Genomic DNA, 20,946 nt, shown 5'->3' on the forward strand with positions numbered 1-20,946 from the left:
AAGGTACGGGTGAAACGAGTTATTGCAAAGTAAGAAAAAAACCGAGTAACGTGTGAACTTGAATTTTTCTTTTTCTCATATTTATCTTTAATTCGATATTTCTCACTACTTAATCACTTGTTTCGCATGTAGCTTCTGAAACAAATACTTTCCGACTTCCATCTTGGTCTCATAATTATCATTTTTTAACAAGTAATTGATGAGAAAAATATAAAACCAGTCGATTGGGCTTCTTCATTCAAAAATTGGGTTTCTGCTTTTTTTTGGAGCAGGAAAATCAAACCCGTGTTCCAGAAAGTCTAAAACTCGGTGAAAGTTGTTCTTTTTGTACACTCTGAACCGTACTTAATAATGAAAATAAATCACCGACGGTGAGAATCGGGCGTAGAGATCGGCTTGCGACGAAATGATTCGAACAACAAATCGATAACAATTCTCAAAATCATGGCGTTTAATCAACTAATCGTTATCAACGTGCAAAGCAGAGAATCCGCAGATGTGTTTAACTTGCCGTTCAAATTTAACACCACGCAATTTGCGCACATATTATGTATAGTAGTCTGTAAACCGCAAGGCAAACTGGATCGAATTATCAACGGACATTCCGTTTGGACAGATGGGAGAATGGACGGTATGTAGGGTGACATTTTGCCTCTTCGTGTATCGAAACCGCGATGAAAGGAAAGCAAAGGGAAGGGACGATAAGGGGAGGGAAGGGCGACCCTTCGTTTCTGATACAAACATCGGCGTGCACTTTCGTTATATTATTTATACCTACCCTTCGACAAATGCTTTGTGCACTCGGCAACCCCTGAAAATGTTAAGGGTGAAGTAGGGGGGGGGGGGGGGATTCCGATCGGTGCTCGGTTGCACACTAACCGAAATTAAACGGGGGTTGGGTCGTCTCGTTTATCAGTTTGACCCCACGACACGGCGTTCCAGAAACGAATTTATACATTTATACACTTCCCCGATTATTCCTGACTCGGCATTTCATTTTATGAAAATTTGCCGAGTTCTCGTTTACGGACTTTTTTTCTCGTTTCTACCCTCTTTTTTGGCTGCCAAAATTTGATAGGAAGTAGAAATTAATTCTACGGTATTGTACGTTTACGTGAATTGCACATTACTTTTGCGATGTGTTCAGATACGTACTTAATTAATTTCGTCAAATTGAAGAGATGTTTTACCGATTTCGTGAAATTATCTCACATGTACAATAACGACTAATAAGTGACGGATATTGATATTTATACAGCTAAAACAGTTTCACAAAGTCGATAAAATTCTCATTGATTCAGAGGATTGAGAAAAAAAAAATTGATTCACGACGTTTAAGAAGTACGGGCATGTAAAACAAGACGTTTCGCGTACCGTTACGAATTTCAACATTTCACGAGTCGAAAGCATAAGCTACGTTGATTCGTAGAATCAAAGAATTGCGGTAAATCGATAATACATCAAATCTCGATCAATAGGAATTTGACTAGTTTTGGAATACTAATACAACAAGCGTAAAGTATGACGACGATGACGATGATGATAATTTTATCGATCACGGTGCAAACGCAAAACGGAGTATAAAGAGACGTTGAATCTTCCTGAATACATGGTGTGAAGAATAAGGAGGAGGAGGAGGAGGAGTGAGAACCTCTGCATGGTCGGTTCTATAAATGTCTAGCATATGGCCCCCGTGTCGTCCCATCGATACCACGTTGCCTTGCCCCATTTGACCCCCTAAATATTGGACCTTGGATATTGCCCCATCTCCGAAAGCTATGGGGCCCCATAGACACGTTTCTCCGGTCGTGGGTGCGGCGGGGATACTTGCTCCCTTTTCCCAGAGCTGCGCGATCACTGATTCAAGATCTTCATATCCCACGGAGAATCCTCTTCTTGTTCTACAGAGTTGGAAATGTACCGACGGGAAATTTAACGTTTCAAAAAGTCCGAGCGTAACATTGCGAAATGGTGAAATAATCGTTTCATATTATGTATCTGGAAATATGTAAGGTTTATTCTGGTTCAAGGGTCGTGAGGTTTACTTTCAATTCGTTCTTTGGTTAATTTACGAATACATACGATAATCATGTAGGATGATACAAAAAGTTGTACACGCGTAGCTGTCTCCTCGCGTTATTGTACAGACGGTTATGTATCTGTGTGCTTTTAGCTTTCAACTTCATAACGCGATTATTACGCGAAGGCATAATGTAGTAGCTAATAGGTGAGCGTATAAGTTATGCGTACACGCTATGTACGCGGTAAATGAGTTTCAGTCTTCTTCGTTGTGTGTGTGCGTGTGTAAATACTCGCATGTGTGTCAAAAAATACAAAAATGTATAACGGTTGAGTAATTGCGAAAAAAGAGATAGAAAAGGAAACATTAAGGACCGATGCATTTTATTTTATTTTATTTTTTTTTCTTTTACGAGAAATTTCAATTTAAACGTGTTGATGTCCCAATAAAAAAAAAAATAAAAAATAAAAAATAAGGATCGAAAGATGAAAACCAAACTTTCACGATGTTACATGTATAATTTATACGAATAGCCGTGTGCACGAATAAAACGTTACAGTGATTAAGGAAATAATATTTTAATTGAATCTCGCGTCTCTGTTATTATAATAGTTGAATATTGCGTATATCTTGTTAATTAATTATCGTACGGGTAGTAAAATATCAACTTTGCTTTGCACGAGAATCACGATTCTTTTTCTGACCCATAGCAGTATATTACTATATTTTCTTCATTACGAGGTTCCGCGTTGAATAATTGTGCAATCGTTCTTTCCCGCGCATTGTGTGCAATTCTTTCGATTATTTTAGCCAGCATAACGATACTCGTGGTTTTCCAGTCGGAAAAACAAAAAAAAAAAAATAATCTTCCACAAAGTATGCTGACAAACTACTTCTCGTATCGATCGCCGTGTCTCTCTGTTTCTAATCGTAAGTGTACGGTACCTACATAAGATTGTTTAGCCACTGCTATAATTACGTAATTAAATTCCGACTAGATGGGTCGTACAATTACATGTGCGCGCGCACACACACACACACACGCACACACACACACACACACACACACACACACACACACACACACACACACACACACACACACACACACACACACACACGTATACACGTACATTTTCTCAATTACACCCAACGCGATTGGCTCTCTCGGGTCTTTTATGCGCCCATAGATCGATCTTGCAGGTACGACATAAAGTATAGATACGGTATAAAAGAACATCTGTTTATATATATATATATATGTATGCGTATATACACGATATTACACGTATTATACCATACATTGTGTAATTACAATTCGTCGTATATATACATATACGTGTATATATGTATAGGTATAATTATTAGTCAACAAGCTATTATTTGCGAACCTCTTCAAACTAACTGACGTGTTGCAAGTAAATTCTAACACAGTTATTATTCTCGCAAAGTCGTCGCTTTTTCGTCGCACGATCCGCAAGTAAAACGATGTAGAAATTCGTTGTAAAAACAAACCAAGCAAAAAAAGAAAAAAAAAAAAAAAAACAAGGAACAGAAATAACGATACAAAAAGCAACACATTAATTAACCGGTAGCTGGAGAGGAGAAATCCTTCTGGAAAAATCGTGGGTGGTGTAATAGTATAAGGCAAAAAAGGAAAAGAGAAATACATATATGTATGTACATATATATAAATATAAATATATATATATATATATATATAGAGAGACATACCTACGAGTTGTTGACACCCTGCAAAAGAAACGCCGCAGGGGATATGAGATTCCTTCACTCTCTCTTTCTCTCCCTTCGCAAATCGCGACAACAGGGAGCGAATTCAAAAAATGTGTCGAGGGGTTGTATATTGTAATACGTATATGTATGTATGTATGCATAGGTATATTATAATTGTGTATGGGGTGAGGGCAAAAACCGGAAAACATATTACGCATATATGTTTTTTTACACACGAACGACTCTACGAGCCATGCGACATGATATCGATGCTAATCCGAATTCCTGTAACGACTTTTATCATCCACTCGGGTATCGCTTCTTTTTATTTTTTTTTTTTCTTGCAACTTTTTGCCATCGTACGTGCGTCAATTTTCTTTACGCATCTTTTGCCCTGATCTCGGAAAAATAAACGGAAATAAGATTTATTAATTTACAACATTAATATTGTTGTTATCGTTGTTGTTGTTGTTAACGATTTTTGAGCAGGTATTTAATGACGTTTTTTACTATTGCGAACTTTGCGTTTATCGTAAATGTGAAAATGTTTATCGAGTGTTCGATCCTACTTACCGTTTACTGTCTTTCATTTTCTCTTATTTCCCTTCGGGTTTTCTCAACTGGCATATTTGTAGCCTGACCGTTTCGCCGTTCTACACAGCCGCGCTTGCTGCATATTGCATGTTACAAAATCCTGTACAGTATAAGCTGGGAATCGGATCGAAGAGCCGTGACCGCCTGCTGCCGACGTTGAAAATACACGCGTATATTCGCTTAGACATGTGTCTAGAATATTGTCTGCGCCGGATGCTGCGAGCTTATGCGATATGGAAAAGAGATCCCGAGGGTTCGCCGGATTGTTGGGGTATTACGTCGAAAGCGAGAGAGAGAGAGAGATTTCGCTGCGTTATTCTGTACGATACTTCGTCAATGATGATTAATCACTTGTAAAACATCTGTCGCAGAAAAAAAAAAATCAATAAATAAAATAAATAATAAAGAAACCGAAATGCAAAAACCGTCATCAAACTTTTTTTCTCGGTTTTTTTTTCGTCGTTTTCACGTGCATGTAACGGAATATTAAATGTGAATCTATTTTTTTTTTTGAAAATTGCCAACACGGATACGTACCTACTCTACCTTCTTACGATAAAATTTGTAAATAGGTGAAAATTCAATGACGCGTGATAAAAAAAAACTCTTTTACGCATATGTTATAACCTAATGTTTTAACCTGAAACACGTAGTAAAGAATTTCCGAAAGGGAATCTCTTCTCTAGCTGTCAGTGCCGCCAGCGGCGGGTGGTAGTAAAATTCCATTCATCCGCAGAGATGCTGGTCCCCTCCTCTTCTTCAGGAATTCGACCGCCAAGGACATTAAACCGAAATACTTTACCTGCGGAGTTTTTTTTTTTTCTTTTTTGCCCCCCTTTCTTTTTCACACACACTTACAGACCTGTCTAATACACACGCGTTACACACATGCATAGTTACCCCTCGGCGCTTGTATAATATTTTAATAATAATTTTCCCGCAGCCTCTGAGCTTTCGGCTTTTAATATGCCATAAAAGTAAGGATGAGGGCTGGAAGTTCGGTCGAAAGTTGAAAATTAGCAGGGTAAAAGTACTTGGGGAAGGGAGGTTGGTTCAGCTTTGTCATTCCGTTTTTTTTTTTTTTATATAAATTCCTTCCTTCCTTCCTTCCGTCTTCTTCTTTTTATTTTATTTTTTGTATATTATTATTTTTCTTCTTCGCTGCTGTGCTTTTCGACGGCCGTTGAAAACAAACATTCTCGTTTCATCATCGCGGGGGGGGGGGGGGGGGGGGGCGTGCTTCGTATTATAAGCTGTCGAGTGAGTCGAGTCCTGAATTTAATTAACGTCTGACTGATGAATTAGATTATACACGTTCCGACGGTCAAAGTTAAGCCGCACAACATTATTGTTATAAAATACACAAGCTTACGGCTTTATCATGTAAATTAAATTGAAATTACTAAATTCGATTACCTTGGTATGTAATAAACAAGCATTACACGAACAAACTCTTTGATTATTTCAGCTGTTACAATACTTGCCACAATACAATATCGGAAGAGTAAAGGACCATTTTTTTTTTTTTATACACTCATCGCGCGTAAATTTTCTGCAATTAGCCGGTCGGAGGTTGTAAGGTCAAGGTCAAAGGTTATGGCTATCATTATTATTATTATTATTATAATCATTATTCGTTATTATGCAGGTATTACGAATACGGTAAACTCTCCCGAACAAGGGATGTAAATTGTTGTTAATTACTCGGAGAAGGAAAAGCTGGATTTTCAGCCGGATGGCCGTATAATTCGTTGGGTATAAAATAATTGATGGATTTATTTACGTACACTCCTTGTACGTATGTATCCCTATACATAACCCATAGCATATACCAATGCGTATTTTACACAGTCGTACCGAAAACGGATTATACCGCATGCCTAGGTATGTAAAATCACTAGCCGGAAATTTTGCTCATGTATACGATTTATAATAAATCCTCATCGCAGTTGTTTGTTAAAGCTGCGCAGCTTCCGGCTTACAGAGATTGATCGATCGTTATACGCAGTTGTGTAAACAAGACACATCGCCATTTCGCGTCGGTATAATTCGTAACAACTGCACGACAAAATGACAAAACATGGCAAAACCGTTGTCGTTGAAAAATTTGACTGATATGACGAGAAGAAGAATGACGAAAGAAAAATACGCGTCGAACAAATCGTTGTTTCTAAAAACGTTAGGGCGAAGTTTTTCTAACGATATCGTAGAACCACCTTCGTATTATTCTTACAAGGAAGGTGTATCCCACGTGGACGATCTCTTCGTTTAATTTTTTTATTTTTTTTTATTTTTAAATATGTTACAGTAGACCGAAAACCAAGCGACACGTATTTTTCTTTCTTTTTTTCATCGCTCGTCAAACACTCGAAGAGCGGTGAAACCACCCTCCAAAGTAAGGCGTGTCAAGGGGTGATTTGGCAATTTCACCCGCCAGAAAATTATATTTTTCAACCAATCAACCAAACGGAAAATTTTACACCCAACGTGAAAGTGAAAAATGTAGTTTCCTCGCGTAAAACCAAAAGAAAAAGAAAAGAAACGGCTACCAAATCGCTCCTTGACACGTCTTTCTTTGGAGCGTGCCCCCCCCCCCCTTAAAATGTTTGATGGGAGATAAAAAAAAATGCGTCGCTTAGTTTTTCGTTCCCCGTAACGTATTACAACAGAAATGAAACGGGAGATATCGACCCGGGATACTTTTCTTGTTAGTCAAGTGCACTGGCCTGGATTCGTGAAGTCGAGACGGACCCTCGACACGGAGAAGATTCTTCCCTTCTTCCTTTCATCTCCCTGCGTTTACATTCATTCCTCCGGTGTTGTAGAAACGCCTGCGCGCAGTCGTCACGGTTCCCGCAGGTTCACGGATCACGGAAACAGGTATGCGGCAAGGAAAGCTTGGCCGCCCAGTTTTCCCCGTAATTCAGGGTGGCCGAGGTCAAGGCGACGATTAAAGTTTCAGTCGAAAGAAGGCCCGAGAGTCGGTCGGTCGCCGAAATTCAACGCGGTAAAGAAGTTTTTTTTCATAAGAATTGAAACGTGATTAACGCAGAAAAGTAAGATAATTGTCATTTGAAAATTTTGTTTGTACACCGTTTTATCGACGTTAGGTGTGAGTGTGCGTGTGTGTGTATGGATATGTATTGAACTCCGAATTACGTAACGGGGAAGAATCCCGATGTGGAGAATAACAAGAAAAATTATGAAACTGTACAACGATTATACTCACATACATACCTACATTTACACGCCGAGGATTCGAATCGGAGCAACGGTCAGAAGCGCCTCGCATGAATGACCGAGCTTTGATAATTAAATTCTCGTCTAGCGATAATGATATACATGCGTGTGTGTGTGTGTGTATATATTTTATACGCGTGGTTATTACACTGCGTATTGAATGGTCAGTGGGAGATAATGGAGCTCGCAACTTGTTGTTGCTGTTCCTGCTTGGTACTAATCCGTGACGATGACACCAATGCGTAGCTTTTACGCCTCGAGTTATACGCCCCTAATCGTCAATTATACGTATACGTACGGTTGCGGAGCTTACAGACTCGCGGATTTTTGAAAACGCGCGTTTATTCTAATACCGCAATTATTCCTCGATGCTCGTTTTCAAACACGCGTGGCGTAAGCGAAGAGAAATATATTGCGATAAGTGAAATTGAATAAGGAATTTGAAGAAAAAGAAAAGACAACAACTCAACACCAGCGTTAAAAGCTGAAAAAATAATTTCAAATATATTACAAATATCGAATTCGTTCGCCGGAAGATTTTGTTTTTATCTTGTCTATTTATTTATTTATTTATTTATTTTTCTCCGTTTATAATATACATATTGTAGTAAAATCTGCGCGCAACGATTTGACTCGGGGGTGATTAAAACATCTCTTACATAATATCGTGGCGTGGGTACGTATATCTTCTGGGTTTCTACTTCTATCTGCCGCATCGCCGAGGAAGAATTTTGTTCTTTTCTTTTTCCTTCTCTAACGATATTCCTCGTATCACCCCTCCGTGTCTCCGTGTTGAGCTGATAACGCGCGATACGAATTATAAACTCAACACTGCAACGTGTTTGCAACCGTTTCGGTTTCGGATTTCGTCTACCGGTCTTCTCCTCTTATCGCGTACGTTTCGTATTTTTTTCTTTTCTTCGTTTTCTCTTTCTCCTTCTCATTCCCCTCCTCTCCTCCCGTCAAAAATTTTTAAACGATAATGAAATACCTCCCCCTCTCCCTGTTGTCGCGTCACCTTGCCTCACATGCCGGCAGGTTATATTATATTTTATGTTACACACACTCGGCATCCCGAGAACTCCGCAGGCTCGTATGCGATCACTCACTCGTGTCCTGTTCAACCGCACGGGCAAAGAAATATGAAAAATTTTCTTCTCTCTGCTTGTCTATTTGTCGTTTATGTTTATACTCATGGTGATTTTTTTCTTTTTTCACTCCCCGCACACGAAGAATAGAATTCTAAGGACCGATACGTTTGTTTCGTGTAACCGTAATACGTATGTATAGTGAAAAGTGTGCTCTCTGAAACTGTGCGGTCAAATGTTATAAATAATCAAAAGAATCGCATCGAGATAATATTGTAACATGCTGCATATAAGAGAGAATATTATAAACGATAATGAACAGAAAGTGAAGTTACGCTATAAATAATAACAAAGAATCATACACCGTTCAAGTAACAGGACCCACAATATTGATAATAATAACAACAACAACAATAATAAGAGTAATAGAAATATTGAACAATGGGGGGTAATTGGCGAGGGGAATATCGGGCGGCGAGAGGAAGGTGAGCGTGAGGAGGAGGAGGAGGAGGTTTTCACCCTCGCGTCACATCCAGAGATGCGAAAACACACGTGCCAGCAGCCCCCCGTTAATTCTCACTCCGGCGTTGCTGCTGCTGCTGCTGCTGCCGCTGCGACCGGGGGAATCAGGGGGCCGGTGCGAAGGTGGAACAGCTTCCACGGGGGTGGACCCGCCGCCCACGGAGGTGCCGAACCCTTCAGAGCCTTGCCGAGGGCCATTCAAGCCCTCAGAAGCGAGAGCGTCGACAGGACGAGTCACAGGACGCAGCCACCGCCACCGCCCTCCTTTCCCAGGAGGAGGTTTTCCGTTTGGTGAGGCTCAGACTCGCGACAGAGAAAAGTTTACGTTGGAAACGTGTGGGGCATTCAACGTGGAATCGGTAGATCGTGTATGAGGAGATTGTCTCTTAATCAAGTCGAAAATTAGAATAATCGAACACGACTCGATTAAAGAGGTAGAAATTAATCGATTAATCGGCTGTTTCGTTTTTTTTTTTTTTTTTTTTTGAAACGTCGCATATGAGACCAAAATTTCGTAAGTTTCTAACGAGTGGTCTTGATAGCGGAAAAGTTTTTTGATAATTTATAGTTTGATTGAAAATATTTTTCAATATCAGGTGAAAACATTCATTTATCTTTCGCTTGTGGTGTTAAGTGGGTTTCAAGTGGGTAATTGGTAAGTAAGACAATAATAATAATTGATATTGTATCGCGTCGTTTATGGGTGTAAAAGACTAAAATCAATTTCTGATATACTCACTGATTCTATGATATAAAATCTAATTTTTAAGCACCATACGATAATGGGATCTTAATATTTGCTATCTTTTTTGGCAATGTTTTAGTTTTTCCATGTCGGAAGTGCGTTTTTTTTTTTTTTTAAATATGCCTCGATCCAAATAAATTGCTGAATTACACTATTATCATGATTTCGTGATCTATTTAGATCGGGAAATAGAAAAAAAAACCTTAATTCCGACATGAAAGAACTAAAAACTTGACAAACAAATAGTAAATATTGAGATCACATTATCGTGTGGTGCTTAAAATTCACTTTTCAAATTGTAGAATCTGTGTGAATTTTTTCAAAGCTTTTACAACTGACGTATTTGAAATTGGTTTTTGATTTTTTTTTCCAATTTCCACGGTGCCTAAAAAATTCTGAAAATAAATTCCGAAACCCTTTCAAGTCTGTGAGAGCATCATAAAAAAAAGTGATTAGAATCGGAGGAGGCGAGGAAAATAGACTGCTAATTTGACGTGGAATGCCCCACATACTTTTCCTGACCGAATTTTCCTTTCCTTTCCTTTTTTTTTCTACCTCAACCGGAAAATATTATTTCTTAGGTATAACAAAGTGGTGTGAAATTTATATTCCATAGTTGACAGGTAACCAAACAATTTATTTTTGGTAAAAATTGACTCGGTGACTTGGGAAACTGATATTTGGAATCGATTTTTTTTTTCTTCTCTGATCGTGTTAATTTGGAAATTTCGAGAATATTTATTTCAAACGCTGAGCAAATTTTATAGCAACGATGGGTTAAAATATTTGTTTAGGAGAGCGAGAAATTTCGAGGTTTGTGTTATGGAACATCGGAGTATTATATTATATTGTCGGAGTGCGAACATGTCAAAGAGATTTTCCGCAGACTTTTAACTTTTTTTGGGGGGGGGGAGCATTTTCCCAAACGGCCCTCGAGGGCGTTCATGGAAAGCCAAAGAGAGAGATGGTGAGAAATAGAATATGCATAATAAAGTGTTTGTCGAATCGTGCAGCACCGAACCTTTTTTCCTTTCTTTTCTCACCCCTTGGGATCTAAAGGGAAGAAGAAAAATATTTTCTTCTTCATCGTATATATGCGGCAGAAGGTTTACGTACATGTATTATATATACTCTGCGATTTGAATATTTTACAAGGAATTCGCGAATTCAATCGACGCGTGATATTTCAATTCAAGGTATATTACTGTGTTCGATGGACGGAATGGTTCGTTTATTTAATAGAATATATACCCACTCACTTATACGTGCGTAAGTAAAACATGAACACAAATTCTAATATCATTGCGATTTTTGTTTCGTAAATAATTGTAGTAGGTAATTGAGAAACGTCTTCTCGAGTTATCCACCTTTCCTGTCCGAGGTTTGAAATATTTTTTTCTCTCCTTCTTTTCCTGCTCAGTTAATTCATATTTTTATCGTCTCAAGTTTGCCTGAACAGCTCAGTCTTATAATAATTATACCTGTTCAATTAGTGAGAAATATTACATCCTATTAAAAATAAGGATAAAATTTTAATATTCCTTATACATCCTTATACAACTTCATTCCAAAACGTAAATCGTCGGTTGATCCGATTCTTATTAATTTTGTTTTTTTTTTCCTCCCTTTCTTTAATTACTCGAGGAGTTGGGGTGGCAAAATATTACAGCTTATTCGTAATATTCTTCGTTAAAGAAATGCTAAAAAAAAAAAAAACAGGGAAAATAAGAAAAAGAGGGGGAAAAAACACTCCAATCGTATTCTCGCAGAACAATCGACTGCCGAGGGTGAAGCTTTTGGATTAGCAGAGATAAAGGAAAGCAAAGGGGAAAAAAAAAGAAAATTATAAATTTCCTGGGATTTATCTGAACGATTCGTCGAACAGAATAATATGCGCGAGAAATGCGGCGATGAAAATATGTTGTTTTTAACCGAAGCATACCGCGAACCGTTGAATTGTTCCGATGTAATTCAACTTTCTTTCCCCCCGTTGCTTATTCTTTCCGTTTGCATAATTTATACATTTTATTTTTATTTTTTCTCTCTTCTTTCCCTCCTGGTTTAAATTTAATTTCCGCGTCTGGTATCGCGAATTTGTTGTAAACTTTTCCACTGTTACAACACCGAACGTCTTCTCCCATTCTCACACAGAATATTACCCGCGAGTACAAGGCGCCGGTTTATTTTATCGCGTAAACCAGCTAAAACCCCCGTTAAATGCACTCCCGGTTAGCCGAGAACCGAGAACAGAGCCTCGCCTCAGCTCTTAGACGCTAAGAGTGTGCAAGCGGTGTGTAAGGTGTATAAGTAATACAGCTCGGGCAATATCCGTATAGTTGGAACGAAAGGTGTGTATAAGGTACTGTATACGCTGGAGGATGAAGTGGAGGTCGGAACAATGAAAACGGTTTAGCTCAGGCAACAGTTATTAGCTTAGCTCAGCACCGCTGCTGGTGCTGCAGCTGGTGGTTTAGTTCGTTTTACAATTAGCCGTAAATTATACACGGAGACAAGGAGAAGTAGGGACAAACAAGGACGCAACGGCGATTCGGCCTTTCCGGATTTCTCCGACTTTTTAGAAATTAAAATTTCACCTCAGGAATCCTCCAAGAAGGCGAGGAAAGCCGATCGTTCTTCGTTCGATGCGTAACTCTTGCGGAACTCTAATTAACCGGTCGCCGATTCATGCCGTCGTGTTGTTGTCGTTGTTATTTTTGATCTTGTTGCTTCACAACCTCGGCTGATGGATGTACAACGGTAGAATTTGCCAAAATCGATTCAACGGACTGATTATATTATTTCGTTAGAATAGAAATCGATTGTTTTACTATCGTCGGTGACCGTTATCGAGATCAATCGAACACGTTTCTCGAGACTCCTTTTACGCTCGCGAGTCAAAACTTGGAAGAGTTTAATATTTGGACTGGCTGAAATATCGAAATATCAAACATGTGAAAACGAATTAGCGAAAGTTGAATTGTTCGAAATATTGATTTTTCAAAGTATCACTGATTGGTAGTTATTCTGATCATAATTTTGAACAATTCATCTTTCGTTATATTATTTTCACACATTTGAAATTTCGATACACCGACCATGCCAAATATTGATCCTTCCAAGTTTTGACCCTCACCCCATTTTATACGTATAATGTATAAACATTTTTCAATTTTCACACGATTCTTTCACAGAACACAAAACTATCTTACTCTTCTTCTGTGTTGTTGTTTTATTTTTACTTTACCTACCAGATGAACAGTCAAGGAAATAAATTCTTAAGTCACTTGTAAATTGTAGATTCTTATCTTCTTATTGATTAGAAAAATAAACAAATTTAATCCCCTACCGTAACGAGCGATTTTCGTGCTAATCTGCGGCGGTAACAAAAGAGCGGTAAAATTCGGAGCAAGCTGAAAGATACGAATGGCAAAGAAGAAAAAACAAGTAACCTGGAACGAAGAATTCATTCAACGCCGCTGTACAGGCAACCTGCAATCGCGTCAATGTACGCTTGGTTGCATCGCGCAAGGCGCTCTCTGTTTTCTAACCGCTAACCGAATCAAACTTACTGTATAGCAATGCATCTCGCCTGTACCGTTGCTGCTACATTCTGATGTTGCAGGCGTTAGGTGGTGTGCAGCGCGTTTATATCACCCCTTTGAAAAAGTTTCACTTTGATGTTGGAACAAAATTCTCTCCCCTTTTTCCACGTTCTGTTTTACCCGTTATTTATTTATTTTTTTTTTCTTTCATTGTACTGCTCATCAAACAAAACTTCCGATCGAAAAGTTGATAAACTTTTACGAACCAGAAAGAGGAAAAAGTGAACAGAAAATAATAGACGTAAAAGGTGAGGGGGGCTAAAGCCGCGCGGCGTGATCGCTGTCCGTGAAATCGAATCACGTGCAGATGCAAAATAGGAAGAGTAACGGTTTTTAACTACAAACGTTGACAAATCTCTGCGTGACACCTGCCAATTGTCCCAATACATAATATACGTGTATAAGTATATGGATGTACGTAGGTATCGGCGGCGCAGAGTTATGCAGAATTACGGGAATCGAATTACGCGACCGGAGTTGTCGATTAACACTCACCGGACGAAATTCGGTTATTTTAGTCGGGTTTAAATATTTCAGGTACTTACCAGGGTTGGCCACAGAACTGAAAAACCTGGAATTATCAAAGTATTAAAAAGGGGTCGTGAAAAACCTGGAATTGTGAGGGGATTTTTAATTTGGTCGTGCAAACAACTGAATATATCTGTTTTCTATCACCGTAATTAGGAACAATTTTTTTGAGGTAACAAGCTTACGTTTTTTCATGGAGAAAAGAAATTGGCTTAAACTGACTTTTTTGTGCGTTATATTTTCATTCAATTCGAATTGAATTCGAACCGAATATACAGTCAATAAGCTGAAAGATTTAGGTTATAGTAACTTAGTAAAACTAGGAAAATGTCAGGTAAAACTAGGTTTTTAGGTCCTGGAAAACCTGGAAATATCGTGGAATTGTTTTCCCAAAAATTTGTGGCCATCCTAATTAATTTACATCACTTGTACACCTCTTGTGTTCTGATCTTTCAGTCTCGGTTTAGGAATACCTGTAAGAAATAACCTCGCGTCAACGTTTTTTCTTTTTGTTTTTTTTTCTTCCTCCTTGCCTTGTTTTTCGCTTTCTCTTGACGCGTTATAAATTTTCATAAAAACTTGTCAAACGACGTCCCGGTACAAACAGCCGGATTATAAGCTTTGAACCTGTTATAACGAAAAGAGCACTTGACCTCTCTCGTCTTATTAAAAATCCCGCGCGCAACCCCGTTCAGTTAAAATTACGCACTTGGAAGGTAGAAGGAACGGTGGAAATCGGGGACAGGAAGGGGAAGGATTTTCAAAGAAGCTTTTCCAGAGATTGAACTTTTTTTCGAAAATTTATGTAAAGCAAGTCGACCAAATTTCTTATACCTGTGTGTGTTTGTGTGTTTTTTAACAGCCCGGAGATTGCCCGCGGAGGGTGTAAGATAAACAATTATCTCAATCTCGTTTTACCGTCGTTGAATACACTTGTCTCACACCCTATTTGCATATGTACCAACCGCTGCGATGTAACCGTTTATCAGAGATTTTTTAGTCCGTATGCGGTGACTTGACACGTATCAAATAACTTTACGACCTCGTCTACTTTCTGTGTTTCAGCTTTGGTAAGCGGACGGGAGGAAGCGCCAGAAGGCCGAACGAATGCTTCGTCTTGGAACCCTCCGAGATGATAGTCGTGAGTATAAAAATTATTCACCTTTTTGTACACGCTGTATCCGACGTCGTTTATACCTCGTTGCTTTCCTTCTTATTGTTGAAAATTGATTTTACACGTCAGTGACTTCGATTCGTCTTCAACTCGACTTACTCGTTTCAAAGGAAATTTTTCGGGAAGATAAAAAAAACACTAAACGTTTCAAGTTTTCAACCCTTTTAGTCACCTGGACGAAGCTTATTCGTTATTCAACACTTTCATTCGTGCAATTCACTTTCTTTTTTTTTTTGGTACGGAAGTGCCATTATACGTTTCTTGCATATAATGTATTTATCGACGCTGAATGCGAATCTAATGTAAAAAATTTAATTCAACCAAAAACAACCCCTAGAATGGGGTGAAAATGGGGTGAATTAGCAACATTGTTAAACAGACAGTCTTCTTGAATGAGATCTTTGTATGAATATTTATTTCGATAGAGTACGATTTTAGGCCAAGAATAGGTGCCACCCCCAACACTATCTATATGCACCCTTAAGGAGGGTGAAAACTACCCCTATGCATTGAATTTTGTAAATCTGATGGTCATTCTGAGATCTCTGTTTGTTATTCAATGAATTCCAAGCGTTCTTAGTATATGTTTATTATCAAATTACTCCGCTAACGAATTACATTCGCGAAAATACGTTTTTTTTTTTTTTTATCTGCAAATGTTTATTTATAAACAATTATGGTGTAAGAAAAAATCCTAATCATTCCAAAGTTTAAGTATTGTTTTTGTTTTTAACCTGAAAATGCGTAAAAATCAGGATTTTACATGGAATATACAAAAAAAAAAATGACACATCCATGAGTTTTGGCAATTTTCGGTCACACGAAAAGCCACCGAAAGGGTTAAATCGTAAAAGCGGCCTGCTCCGTGGAATATCGAACGCCTTTTCAATACTCGGTAATATCTTCACGCTGAATAGCCATAGGCAGAGTTAGGTTATCAACTAACAAGACTGATTGTTAGACGGTCGAACGACTCGAGGTCCGTACCGAGAGACGGCCACGGCAGCTTACCTTCGACGAGAGAATAATCTGATCCGCGCAGACCTGCAGGCACGAAAATCCTCTACGACGGTTAATCGATACTTTCCACGACGTTATGATGCTTGTAGGTTATAGAGACAACTCCCCGGGTATTATGCAGATTTTTAAGGAAACTCTGCCTCGAAACGTGATATCCGTGATTTCTTTTGGGTTATGTAAGGTATGAAGGGGAGTAGGTGAAATGGATTCAAATTTGAATACAATTAATCATTGTCGTTGGACGTGCGATGGATCATCGTCGGACTGCGTATCGATTATAAAATTGAGACGATGTACGAATGGGTTCAATATCTTTCTGTTCTCGACTTTGGGGGTGGGATAGAAAAATGCGAATGACCAAAAAGGTCGACGGGACGAAATTGCGAAAGTCAAATTACCGACAGTTAAAAAAGTAGGAAGCGTTATAAACACGAAAAGCTGTCTTGTAGATCTATAGATAAATATTGAGAAAAAAAAATGTACAAACAAAATACTGTACTGCGAAAATACTGAATAGTCAAAAAAGTGACTTTTCAAATGTCGGACAGGCGCCGTTTTCGAAAATTTATCGAAATCTCGAGACCCGCTGATTGTGAGACAAAATGGACAAAATTCCGGAAGGTTGCAAGACGTCGGAAACACGTTTATTTATTCCTTTGAACGTCACTAGTTTCAGCTAATCGATGGAGTTACGCTTGTCAAGCGACCCGAGAACCCTGACGTGAATGTGGAAGGCGATTTAATGCAATAATGTCTTGAATAAATCAAACCTACGGTAAAAAAGATGCACCGTTTAAATGTTACTAAAAATATGTTGACAATACTTTTTGGCTTTAATGACACAGACGATCCTCCAATACAACGAGGTTATCTTGATAAATCTGGCGTCGAGTTTACGAATGTCACGAATTTCGAATTTTCAGGAGATTTCGGAATTCTAGTTCTTCTGCGTTTTGTAGATATAAGAAATATTCCACCTTCTGAACTTTGACTGTCCGAAGTACCAGCCGCTCCCAATATTTAAATTCGGTACATTCATTTTTCTACTATCTTCACATCCTGTACTTTGTTTATTCGGAATGCAGATTGTTCTGAAGATACTTTTTTCGAATACAAGAACGTTCGGTTAGATGAAATTTCGGGAAAACATTTATTCTACCGATCGAGAGTGATTTATCGAAAATCCAAATTTTGGTACGCCGATCACTCGTCGTGTTAAAATTCGTATCTCGAAAATTTCGGATCTTCTATCGGTCGAATTTTTGGTCTTTCAGGATTTTGACCCCCACCCAACTTTTTATATTTACAGTCTCGTTCGAAAGAAGCTTTAAATAAAGCGTCAATTCTCCTCGAAAGGAATATCTTATCCATTTTCAAACTATAATCACGAAATCACTCCTGCATGTATAAACTATGCTGCTGCATCTGCCACGATGTAAAATTGACTCAAAAGAAGAAAAGTCTGACTCGCAATTATACTTTGTACCCATAACGTGACGATTAATATTAATTATATGTATATGTATGTATGAGATCAATTTTCAATGACAACGAGTATGATGGATCAGGGTACGGGTATATAATTCTATGCAGGTGGGGAAAGAGAAAAGGTGAGACGCGGGATGAAAAATGAAAAAGCTTTTCGTCGTTGCTTTTTTTCTTTCTTTTTTTTTCATCTCTTTCTAACTACGCCTCGGTGAATAATATACACGGGAACGAAACTTTTCCTCCACCCTTTCCATTAGCATCTATATTACTTTTGGCTACGTAGGTGAAAAGCTGGGAAAGGATTGCCTCGCGATTCGCTCCGCGTTTTCCAACAATATTATATCTACAGACCTGCGACCTACGCCTGGACGCGTATATCCCCATATCTAATACTACAAAGGAAATAGTAGACCTTGTTCGTTGGTCTTTTGTACCCTGTGCAATACGATTAAATTTATAAATAAAAGTTGCGCAACGATCACGGCGAAGAAAATTCTCCAGCTTGAGGTCCAATTCTTATATTATATATACTCGTGCAATTCCCACGTCGAATCAATTTCTCATCATTTGATTATGATTTCATTATTTTTTTTTTTTGTCAAGACTGGATCAGACAATCGCGAATTTCGCCATCTGTGTAGCTGATAGAAAAAAGACATAATAATAATAATAATAATAATAATAACAATAACAATTGGCCAAAGTCAATGAATTCGATTTGAAACTTGTGAATGAATTTTTTTTCCTCAACTCCTTTTTCTGGTTTCGATCAGTCGATCAGTTATCGAAGGTCGAATTGAATTTGCCTCTTTTTTTTTCGTGCGGAGAATGAAGTTTGTTCTTTGAAAGTTGAATAATTTTTTTGATTCGATATAAATAAGTCAGGGAGTTTCAATTTAATTTTCTACGAAACTTTCAGTCGATATGTGTTACGAGTTTCAACGGTGAGAAATATTTCTCAGCACCAGCAGCAGCAGCAAGGGGGTGAGAATTTTCTACGAGCTTTTGAAAGTTTGATACTTCGGGTAAATAACCAAATGTCATTCGGTATCCATGTGTATATTAAATTATGCACAGCTTCGTTAGCCTCGTTGCTTCTCTTCAACTCCAATTCCGACCCTTGAACTACTGCTCTAAATGACCCACTTAATTTTCGTTGACCTAAAAAGCGGAGGAGAGATGCAGGAGAATGGAGAAGTCAGGCGCTCGTCTTACACAAAGCTGCCGTAAAAGTTCTGCAGAAACGAATTCTACGCCCGTTTTACAGCCGCACGTATTTCTTGATAAAAAAAAAAAAAAAAAAAGAAAAAAAACAAGAAAGAAGAGTAGGTAAAATTTTTTTTACTGATTTTCCGCGAATGAATTTTACACTCGATTCTCGCGACTGAACGTAATTAGTCCGTTGATAATGAGTGGAAGTTTTTTTTTCAATTCTACTTGTTTTGAAGAACTGAGGATTGATAAGCGGATCGATTCTTACGACCTTAAACTTCCCGAAGTTTTTGATTTGATTTATCAAATGTAAATGATTACAAATTAGCAAATATTTCGAACTTCGTTCGCAGCAGTGTTTTCATTATATCTACGTATAATCTGTAATAACTATTACAGTAGATTGTGATATATGAGGGTGAAGTTTGTAGCGTTGAAACAAAAACTGCTATCTCGCACCTTTGGACTTTAGTTGACAAAATCTGACTTTGTTCGTAATTTATTTCAACAGTGTCCCTAAATTTCAGGTAATAAGCTGCAAAACAACACGTCTTTCTTAATATGCATCGTTACATTAACGTTAAAAACTTTCCGGCTGACGATATTATCCCGAATGACAGAAATTTATTTACGATAACGGACGAAGTGGTGAAAGTTATGAAAAATTCCGAGCTTTTGACACCCCTAACATTTTTCTGGCGGTGCTATTTTTTATTTTTTATTTTTTTTTTTTCGACTTTCGTGCGGTTGTTTATTTTAAGAACTGCCGGAGTCTATTCTAGAGAGTCTCCCGGCGAACATGTGCAACGCGATCGCGCTCCAAGGGTTTCAGGATTTCAGAAGTTTTCAGGGTTTTTGTCCGCTCTGCCGGCTTCCCCTCATTCTTCTTCCTCTTCTTCCTCAATCCCTTTTCTACTTTTTCTTCTTCCTCTTCTTCGTGTACTCGTCTTAGGGCACTTCTCTGCCAAGGCCTTTCCATTCTGAGAAGTTGGCGTAATTACCGTTACACGCGTTATGTCCGAAACGATTTCTTAAGTCACGGAGTTCTTTTCTCAATGTACGTAATTTTTTTCCAAAGCACGTCCGATCCATTGTACGACAATGTAACGAAATTTCTAAAAAAGATTTTGAAACAGGGATAACCGATTGAAGAAATGGTCTATGCGTCATGATTCCAAACTTTGACGTAGTTTCAAGATGACGCAAGTCTCGCGTTTGCGCGTTGCTGCGAAGAAAAAAAAAATTTTTAAATTGAAAATTAAATACCTCGAACAATTATTTTATTCTTTTGCATTTAAACAGAATGCGTAACGTTATGCCATGATGTTTAACAACTTGATGACAAACACGTCGGCATTAAATGTTGCGTCAATGTCGTCTGACCACTAAATTGTTATATCATATCCGTTTGATCCATCCATCGGTGGAAAAAAACTGTCATGCCGTAATCATTTCCTCGACTTGTTTTAGAATCAAACACGCGTACCGTACAAATTGTGAATTATTCGAGATTCACTTTTAGTTAACTATTACAGGTATGTACATATTTGAATGAAATCTAACTCGAGCCAAATTTGATTTTCAAACTTTCGTCGATCACTGTTCTATAAATTACCGAATGACGAACAAAGCTCTCGAAGCTTAAAAGCGTAGCGTCATCGTCGTCGGTTTTATCTCCTTCTTAATGCACGCATATTTTCAGCGGATGAAATAGCGCGAATACTTCCGGTCTGTGACGTCGGATTAGCCGGAAGCATGTGTCATTTTTTCCCTTCTTTTTTCTCTCAAGTTCCTTGTCCTGAATGAATTACCGTGGCTTACACAGCTTCGGAGAGTATTTCCGATTCACGCGTATCACAAGTATTATATCTTTTTCAAGAAAGACAGATTTGTAATTCTGTTTCTCGCAACTTTATAAGCGACATTGCGATACCAATTGTACCGTGCACGTAAGCCACGCCGCGTTGCCGGAACTGCGA

At 38.3% G+C, this 20,946-nt stretch overlaps 1 protein-coding gene across 3 annotated transcripts in view; it reads left to right on the forward strand.

Moving 5' to 3' along the window:
- The window catches only part of LOC124310186 (rap guanine nucleotide exchange factor 2-like), a 73,548-nt gene that overhangs the window by 28,768 nt on the left and 23,834 nt on the right, over nt 1-20,946 (forward strand). For 2 of the 3 annotated variants that reach the window (XM_046773970.1, XM_046773971.1), the window contains exon 3: nt 15,139-15,214. In XM_046773970.1, coding sequence (XP_046629926.1) covers nt 15,206-15,214 — 9 coding nt within the window. In that variant the 5' untranslated portion in view covers nt 15,139-15,205. Of the gene's footprint in view, nt 1-8,826; nt 9,490-15,138; nt 15,215-20,946 lie in introns of all 3 variants that reach the window. The other variant, XM_046773968.1, reaches the window with a different exon arrangement.

This window comes from Neodiprion virginianus, chromosome 1 (assembly GCF_021901495.1).
Source record: "Neodiprion virginianus isolate iyNeoVirg1 chromosome 1, iyNeoVirg1.1, whole genome shotgun sequence".
NCBI lineage: Eukaryota > Metazoa > Arthropoda > Insecta > Hymenoptera > Diprionidae > Neodiprion > Neodiprion virginianus.